Here is a 10,077-nt window from a genome sequence, read left to right as displayed (position 1 = left end):
CCACCCTGTTCTCTAAGATATCGGCATCGGCCGTCAAAAAAAAAACAATATCGGTCGACCACTAATCAAGACATGCGCCGTGTTGTGTGAAGTTTAATCCTCCTTGTTAAATTCCATAGTGTCATGTGATGAATGCGTCACAGTTCTGTCTTCACTTTGTGCATGAGGTCTTTCTGGTCAATCATTTCCAGTTGTCTGTTCCAGCGATGGTATGCTAACAGTGCTATATTCTTAGCCGCCACCGAGCTCATTTCCATCGCACTTCCGGCCCATTCGATTCCATTGAGGAAGTACAAGTTATCGTGCAGCTCCACCGGTGGCAATCCCTGTGTGCTTCCATAACTAGGGTAAGCCAACCAATCCGTGACCTGCACGGAGTAATAGGACTTAAAGAGGGTCTTCAGCTCATTCTTCCCCAGAGGTGCTGGGGAAAAGACCTTGTAAACCCCAGCCTCCTGAGGCTGTTTCCTGCGGAAGCCCGAGGTTATGTTGACGGGACACACGCTGGCAGCGCTGTTGAACACCAGGCCGGGAGTGTCTGTGGTAAGGATGCTTGAAAACGGGAAGAGCTTTGGGTCGGGGAAGCCGAAGTAGGAGCAGTTTAGGTAGCCGTGGATGATGGAGGCCACGGTTTGGTGGTAGGAGCCCGTCATTTCAGGGAGTTGTGGCTCAAAGCCCTGGAATGAGATGCCGGAGTTGACGTTTTGTTGGAGAGGCGTTGCTACCACTACAATATCATAGAGCTCCGATGTCTTTTCATTTGGAGAGTCGTAGGTGAGCTCATACTGGTGGTAATCTCCTGAGGAAACAAACTGCAGTTTTAGTTATTGTTCAATAAGACCACCACATTTTTAAGGTGCGTTCACACTGGCATTATAAAATGGATCGGTGAATGTTTTAAACAGCTGATTGTACAGGTAAGTGAATCGCCGTTCTGAACTAATGCGCTGCTGCATTGTAACGCACACAGACACAGAGAAGAAAGCCATGTGTAAAAACGTAATTCTTAAAAATTCTTAATGCTTCCCCTGCCATTGGCGAGATTTTCCATCATTTATGACACAACTTTCCTGCCATTGACAGAAATTTCAGGCAATCCATGTTTTCACTGTTGTTACTGAAATAGTACAGAATCTTCTGATCCAAAAACAATCGAAGAAGATCTGCGTAACCCAGAAGAAGAGACTTTTTTGCCCCTTTCTCCCCCAAAAAAAGTTTGTGCTAGTGACATTTTGAACAAACATCATATTCGTTCTGCTGTTTGAAAGAAAATATCTAAATGAGCACAGCTTTATTGGACATATGTGAGCACGGATTAGAAGCATAATTGAACAGGCTAATTGAAGCATGACGTCATCAAGCGACATTTTGGGCCGGATTTAGCTACTTTCCTGTGAAAACAGTTGGCAACACTGGATAGAAGTTGTTTACGCACAAGTAAGATAATGTGATCACCAAATAAAGCTGCATGATTAGTCGTAAAACGATTCTTCTGTGTCTATTAAATCTAACCAAACAGTGTTTGCGTTGCCACTGATCCAGAGAGAGCAGTGGTCATGTATAGATATGAAACAGCTTCACAAACAGTCTTTTCAACCACACAGAATCTGTGTTACAATAATTCATATTTTCACAGAAGTACTAGTATAAAAGTTTATATTTTGAATATAAACACTGATGTCTAAGGCAGAGATCAAAATAGAGCAAAATCACCTTTTAAAAGTAATAATGTGACGAGTGAGCGAATCCAGACAGCCGTTGAGCGTACATCGGATGTACACTCGTTATTGCGGTGCAATTTGGGATTGAATAAGTGCACTCTATAACGTCCACTATGGTTTGGGACATCACTACAAATGTCTGTCCCCTCAAATAACGCCCTATTTGAGGGTATAGGGGGCGATTTCAGATTCAGACAATGTATTTGCCATTGAATCATTCATTCAAGAGATTTGTTCAAAAATGCTGATTCATCCAGTACTGAAACAAGAAGTATTTATGAGCGAGTCATTGAATCATTCATTCTAACTGCTTTTTTTTTTTTTTTTATAATTCACTCATCATTAATTAAACGTTTTGTCAGAACCTCTAGTAAATGACATGTTATGTTGTTTAGTTGTCAGTTCAGAATTGTGGGAGAATCGTGATCTCGGTTTAAAAAAACAAAACAAAAACATGATTCTCCAAACATCCAGAATCGTGCAGTCACAAAACTTTCTGAATGAAATGTCGAAACCCATGAAGAGGTGCAGGACTGTAAAGCTTTCGGGTGTTGATGGACTCGATCTACTCCATATAGGTTTTGATTATCGTTCTGTATCCGATCAGGACAAAGTCTTTGACAAAAACGTGATTTTCTACGCTTTTTTCACACATTCAAGTTTAGATCCGAGAACAGTATTTTTGCCAGTCAGTATGAACACACCTTTAGAGGTCCAGATGAACATGATCATGTGTTTTCAGAGATTGTTTTTTTAAATTAACGGTCACGTGGAATACCTGTTGATCGTAGGCTAATGGTTGTAACTGGACTCTGGATGAGATTAGCTTTTGCTAGTTTGAGCAGTCCTGAGCAAACCAGCTTGTTTCCTCCCTCCACGGCCCAGAGATTGGCCTGAGCGCCAGCGAGAGACACGGCACCTGTCACAGAGAAACACACACGTCAGAACAGCTGGAGAGAAGACCACTAACATGACCAACATATGCTTTGTTCCAGGATCATGCAGAACTTTCTCTTCTACTGTTGATAAGATATTAAGGTTACACATTATTGTAAGGTGATGTAGTTAGGTTGCACTTCCTCAAATAAGTACTGAGTTAGGGTTTGATTTAGGGTTAGTTACTTGAAACTATGAATCATTTACTGTTAATACTATAGTAAATACATGAAGTAACGTAACCATGTCACCTTAAAATAAAGTGTTATCGGTATTAAAAGTGCCAAATCATGAAGACTTTGATGTAAAACAGTTTGATGTCATATACCATATAAACTTTTAGAACTCTGTCCAAAACCCATTCATTTCAGCAAAATAAATAAAAAACATTAAGAAAGCTTGTTTAATTTTTTTACATTTAAGAATTCACATACATGGTCACAAAATTAATTAAAACTATTATATAAAAATGTACAATGTTTCAAAATATTTTTTAAATGTATTTTTTTTTAAATGGCTGTTTTGTGTTTGAGTACATTTTAAAATGTAATTTATTCCTGTGATAAAGACATGTTAATGTTCAAACAGTTGCTTAATAGCTGCTTAATATATTAATACAAAGTCTTTACTGCCACATTTGATAAATTTAATGCATTAAAAATGCGAAATTTTCAAAAAATAATACTAACACTGTACCTAAACTTTTGAATAGCATTGTATATTTAATAGACGTTTAAACTGATGTTTTTGGTGCAATATTTACATGATGACAAGATACCTTTAGATTTTAGCCCTTTAATGTTTGAGGTTTATTATATACTCTATATATTTAGCTATATATACACTTTGTGCTTCAAATATGTATTATGTAATTATTATTCCGCACTTTTAGAATTAAAAGAAAGTGAAAAGAAGAGAATAATTCTCATAAGAGTGTAAAAATAAGAGAAGCTAAATGTATAATTGTAACCCCTCTGAAGAAAGTGCTGTGCGTACCGACAAATGCAGGGATGCTGATGTTCTGGCCGTAGTTGACCCTCATGATGGGGGCGATGACTTCATCGATGAAGCGCTGGGAGACGCCCAGTTCAAGCAGAGATTCGGAGAGAGAGCGGCGGGTCATGTTGATGAATCCTGAACCGCCCAGAGAATGCAGCAGCTCTTCCACTGAACTGAAGGCGTAGCCGTGGGCCTGATATTTATAGATTCTGACAGGAAAAGAGGATGATGGTGAGACGCTCATTTGGTAAATGAAAATCAAATACAAAAACTTGTTACTCAACTGAACAGAACTGCAGATTTTAAGGTTCCCCAACACTACAGTTCATTTTTCTTTCTTCAAATAACAGAGAATGCATCAACTGGATAATTTCCCAAGAAGTAGTTTGACAAGAAGTGCCTCTTTCTTTCAAGGTTTTTTCAGGATTAGCTATTGAGGACATAATCAAAAGGCTTTTTTTTTTAAGTGCCCCTTTTGTGCTTTTTTCGAATATTATCTTTCATGCAGTGCTTAATAAAGCTGTTTGTGACTGTAAAAGGTCTCCAAAGTTTAAAAGATCATTGTGTCCCCAAAGAAAGAAGAGAAGATCCTGAACTTGAAACGAGTCGTCAGTCATTCCAGTTTTACTTCCTGCATGAACCTATGTAGGGTTGTAGCAAATTTGCATAATTATATATTTGCACAATTTTTTTCAAACAGATATTCAATAGTGTTGGGACATGTATCCTATCGATTGTAAACAAACGCTTTCTCTCCTGTTCTGTTCCATTCATTGTAAAGCGTCCTTGAGCCCTGGAAAGGCGCTATATAAATAAAACTTATTATTATTATTATTAAACATGCCATGGCGAGACAGATATTGATAAGACCAAAAAGTGTTTTGTATCATTTTAGACCCATTTCAAATCTATCTTTTATTGCTTAGATCTTAGAGAAAGCTGTTGCCGGAAAAATGTAAATACACAACACAGAATTTCTGGAGAAAAAAAAAAAACATTATATAGAAATATATTTTTTAAACATTATGAATTATGAGTTCACAGATTGTATTAATTAGACATGCACTTTGATTATTAACATTTAATTAAAACAATTAAAATGGAATCCAGAAAACTTAGAAGAAAAGAAAACGTATTTCATAGGGCCCTAAACATGTCATTATTGTCAAACTTTTAATGAATTGTTATTAAATTGTATAAGTTTCATGATTTCAAGTCATTAGATTTAATTAATTATGTTTCTTGATTACTAAAATGTAATTTAACCATTAAAATCGAAAATTGAAGAAGAAAAAAAAGGATTTCAAAGGCCCCAACAAATAGTGGGTTTCATTCACTAATAATTGCGTGGATTATTAGTATTTGTTCACACGAACGAACTTCTCAAAAAACAAACAAAAAACCCTCTGCTTAATTCACAACACGTTCGTATGCACAAGAATTTGTTCTTAAAGGGATAGTTCACCCACAGATGAAAATTATCCCATGATTTACTCATCCTAGGTGTTTATGACATTCTTCTTTCAGACGAATAAAATCAGAGTTATGTTAAAAAATATCCTGGCTCTTCACAGCTTCATAATGGCAGTAAATAGATTTATGGAAAAATTAACTGATTTGTAAACAAACACATACATTACACTAAGGGATGTTTTTTTTATAATATTAAAGTTAAAAACTTTACAATTAAATAATCATATGTCTACTCCAATTTTAGTTTTTTAAAATATAAACATTTAAATGGTGGCTGTCATAAAAACTTCACGGATTTATTCAAACATTCATTAAATATTGAAGAACATAATGAATATGTAACGTGGTGCATATATTTATCAAAATGCTCCTCTCTAGAGTTAATTTTTCTAGCTGACTAACGAGTTATGGTCACTAAATATGTTTTTTTTCTGAGGTAAATGTGATTTTACGTGACATTGTTTACAAGCGGTTTTATTGACGTCTTTCTACGGTTGAAACACTGATTGAGCGATTACATGAGAGACATGATACGGATTTCGGTAAGTTGTACAATATCTTTTAACATAACTTCGGTTATGTTGCTGCAATGTATATTATGAGAAAATAAAGTGTTCTTTGACCTTAGATGCATGTAAAAGTATTATAGGAGACAACCAAAACATAATTAGGAATCTTTAAAATAGTAGGCTATAATAAGGGCACTTTAAAATGCAACAGCCCTACGTCGCAGCCCGACAAAACCACTTGCTATTGCTACTCAGTTTCAGGTGGTAATTATAACATATAAAGGGGTGGGAAAACACGATTTCACTTTTCTAACTTTAGCTAGTGTGTAATGTTGTTTGAGCATAAACAATATCTGCAAAGTTACAGCGCTCAAAGTTCAAAGCAAACGGAGATATTTGCTTTTAAAGAAATCAATTTCTAAGGACTACAGCAAACAGCCGGTAGGGACTACACGACATTCCACCAGGGTTGCTGACGTCACTAATCCCTAAACCCCTCCTCCGAGAATACCTAATAAGAGGGGCGAGGGCATTTTATATTGCGTTGGAGAAGAGTTATTGTGGTATAGGAGTGTTGTTGCCGCCGCAATGTCGTCGAAACGCTGTTATTTTCATCCCGGTTGCAGGTCCACTTTGTTGAGCCTTCCTACGGATGCGGGAGTTAGGGATCAATGGTTAATTATGACCCAAATCTCGCTCTCTGTGCTGCACATTTTACGGAGGAAAGCTTCCACAATCTTCGCGAGTTCAATGCAGGATTCGCACATCGGCTTGTGCTGAAAGATTGAGCAGTTCCAACTTTAAAAACAGAAGCATTTGTTTACGGGCCACAACCTGTAAGTAAGATTTCTTTTTCGTCGATGTGTTTTCCTGTAATAGTTCGTATTGTTAATTAGGAAGGAAGTAAACAAATGACAGCGCTGTTTGGCTCTGCTGGTTTGTTAAATGCTCATTCATACTTAACGTTATCCGACAAACACCTAACGTTACAAACTTTTTTTAAATCTCAACAGCGAACTTGGAATTAGTGTAAATTATTCTTTGATTAGAGCTTTTATGTATTGTTTATCTACATGCTTGTTTATCTACAGGCATGCTAAACATGGTTCTGTGTTTGATTTGGCAGCCGATGTTTAGTGTTCGTTTTGGGTTTATAGTTCTGGCGACAGATATTTGGCTACAATCCTTCTAAAAATACAAAAGTAACAGTCCATACAGTCAGAAACAATCACTATAGATCCGCAGTCTTTACTAAAAAAAAATCCCTTTGAGGACTGTAGTATAATTTGTTAGAACGATTATATAAAATTCTTGTTTATGAAGCTTATTTTTTTTAATACTATAATAATTAGTACAATTAAATAACAGCGTATCTAAAAGGTAATGAGAGAACAACAAAAAACAAACCTTTCTGAAACGTCGTTTAACAGCCGTTCTTGAACAGGTTCTGCTCGATCCTCTTCACTAACATTCTCTGGGTCTGATTCGGGCTCAAATTGGTATGGTTTTATTGACGCCATCGTTTATAATACACCAAAGCACAAACTAGGCTACCGGTAAAGGTAAGAGTCGTGACGTTTCCGGAAAACGTGCACTAGTCGGTTAGCGAATCACAACACACTGAGCCAGCTAACCAATCTGAGCACATTTCGTAGTTTTGAGGGACTGGCTTCATAGAACCCGGAAACCATCAGACCGTTCTTACAAGGAGGGACCGAGCAGTGTAGAATAAAGGTGAAAATAATGCAATTTTTTTAAAACGAAGCATGAACACATGTTACATGCACCCCACAAACACAATCAAGCCTTTGATATGTCTGGATACCAACATTCTTCAAAATATCTTCTGTGTTCAGCACAAGAAAGAAATTCATACAGGTTTGGGTGAGCAAATGGGTGAATTGTGCTCTTAATTATAAACGTAAGCAAATTTAAAAGATTATAAACGGTCAGTAAAAGGATTCCTAAAGCGGTGTTAACGTCCTGTACCCTCTCGCTCACCTCATGAACTTCTCCATGATCTCCTCCACCCACATCTGCAGGCGGATGAAGCTGATCCCATAGCGCCACCACAAGCGGAACAGATCCAGCAAGTACCAGTCGGTCTCCTCCAGAATAAACTCCTCTCCGTTAAACACTGCAGTTTTCCCAGCCACGCTCTTACGGTACTTCAGCCCTGTGGACGGGTGACATGAGATGAGCATTGAAGAGAACAGGCTCACACTTCATAGAAAGTGTCTTTAATTGTACTTGCATTAAAAAAAAATGTTAAAGGGTTACACTGCAAAAAATGCTTTTCTTGTTTCCAGTCCAAATATCTAAAAATGTGTAAATCAAGATGCATTTACCAGAAAAGTAAAATGCCATAAGATGTTATATCTTGTTTTCTGGGGAAATAAATAAAAAATTAAGTGAGTTGTTGCTTAAAAAAAGCTAAATTATCTGCCAATCGGGTAAGAAAAATAATCTTAATTCAAACAGAAACCAGATAATTTTGCTCACCCCATTGGCAGATAATTTAGCTTTTTTTAAGCAATCATTCCCCAGAAAACAAGACTTAATATCTAATGGCCTTTTACAACTTTAGTAAATGGGTCCTGATTTAAGAATTGTTTGATATTTGGACTGGAAACAAGACAAAAATAGTTGAAAAAGTAAAAAAAGCATTTTTCTGCAGTGTAGTTCAACCAAAAATGAACATTTTGTCATTAATTACTCGCCCTCATGTCGTTCCAAACCCGTATGACTTTTGTTCATCTTCAGAAACATAAATCAAGATCTTTTATATGAAATCGGAGCGATTTCTGTCCCTCCATTGACAGCTACACAACTACTTAGATGCTTCAAAAAGAACTGCTTCATAAAGAGATCGTAAAACGAATCCATATGAATTGAGCGGTTTATTCCAAATTTCCTAAAGAGACTTGATCGCTTTTTGAAGAGAACAGATTTAATTTAGGCTTTTATTCACATTTAAACATTCATCAACACACACGTCAGTTTTGGTAAACAAGCTCAAGCATGTTCTCTTGACGTGCGAGAGCCAGTGAGGTTTATTCTCGTGTTACGCAGCAGTTTGAGCTTCAGCAAGAGGTTTGTTCTGAACCGTCAAGCAGGTTCGGTTGAGCTTCTCTTTGTGTTCGCTGATCAATGTTTATATGTGAATAAAAGTATAAATTAAATCAGTTCATCATATAAAGTGATCGAGTCTCTTCTGAAAATTTGGACTAAACCACTCAATTCATATGGATTAGTTTTACAATCTAATTATGAACTTTTTTAATAGTCAAAGTGGTAGTTGCGGAACTGTCAATGGAGCGACAGAAAGCTCTCAGATTTTATTAAAAATATCTTCATTTGTGTTCTGAAGATGAATGAAAGTCTTACAGGTTTGGAAAGACACAAGGGTGAGTAAATAATGACAGAATTTTCACTATCCCTTTAAGTGCAGTGTAATTATTGTGTGTTCATATTGAATTGCAAAACACTTGTGCTGCTATTGAGGTGTGATACGGGTAATGTCAGGGGTCGGTTTAAGGGTGGGTCAACAGTGAAATTACGGATGCAATTACAAAAATTAATTAAAGCTGTAATTACATGCAGGTGTTTTAAAAAAAATATATATAAATACAATGTAAAAAAAACATGTATGAACTAAATAATTGCATTGCATCAAATTATTAATTTAAATGTTAGAGCATAGTTGTTAAAGACACCTGTAAAGTGGGTCTGAGAAAAGAATGAATAAAAACAAACCACTTACTCGAAGTATGAGCAACTGAAGAAGTGTTTTCTCAGGAGGACTAATTCAGTCACTAATAACTAAATTCAACATTAGCAATATGACTATAACTAACCCAGTTGCTGGACAAAGTCTTGCATGTGCAGGTTGAGGGAATGGATGATGGATCCCCCGGACTCGTAGTCTTGCTGGTTGACGGTAACAGTAGCCAGTCGACCACCGACTGAGCCCTTCTCAAATACATCAATTGTCACTTCTGGCCCGAAGTGTTGCCTGAGGAAATGCGCTGTAGCGGTTCCTCCGATTCCGGCTCCAACGACCGCTGCAAACACAACAACACGAGTGTTCAGACTGCAGCATAAAAACTCGTATTATTAACATCATTCACTTTTTGGCCTACCTATTTTAGAAGGCGGGGCACCATCTTGTTTTGCAAAATCCGAACCCGCCAATACATGCACACAAGAAAGAAGAAAAAGCAGATACTGATTCATGTTTATGACAACCGATAGTAACGTTACTTCCCATGAACAGAGGATGCACGTGCATTCAAGCTAACAGTTAAATGAATGCATGAGCCTTTATGCGTTTCTTCTCAGCATTGTAATAGAAAAGAAAAAAAGGAATTAACACGCAAAATATCTGATGATTTTGATAAATGTAGCTTGAAAGCTATACTCATAAATGTCTGCTATTG

The 10,077-nt window shown here is 36.9% G+C and overlaps 1 protein-coding gene across 1 annotated transcript; it reads right to left on the bottom strand.

Annotated features, from left to right (window-relative positions):
• Positions 1-39: 39 nt before the first annotated feature.
• Positions 40-10,077, bottom strand: pcyox1l (prenylcysteine oxidase 1 like). The gene is made up of 6 exons (XM_077224742.1): positions 9,781-10,077; positions 9,496-9,702; positions 7,640-7,814; positions 3,654-3,865; positions 2,500-2,640; positions 40-799 (listed from the first exon to the last, which is right to left on the bottom strand). The coding sequence occupies exons 1-6, from the start codon at positions 9,872-9,874 to the stop codon at positions 138-140; spliced, it is 1,491 nt and encodes a 496-aa protein (XP_077080857.1). The 5' UTR covers positions 9,875-10,077; the 3' UTR covers positions 40-137.

The sequence above is a fragment of the Siphateles boraxobius genome, unplaced genomic scaffold (assembly GCF_051911475.1).
Source record: "Siphateles boraxobius isolate OS27281-9 unplaced genomic scaffold, OSU_SipBor_1 92, whole genome shotgun sequence".
Taxonomy (NCBI): Eukaryota; Metazoa; Chordata; class Actinopteri; order Cypriniformes; family Leuciscidae; genus Siphateles; species Siphateles boraxobius.
Note: the sequence above shows the minus strand (reverse complement) of the source record. Positions and strands in the feature narration are given on the sequence as shown.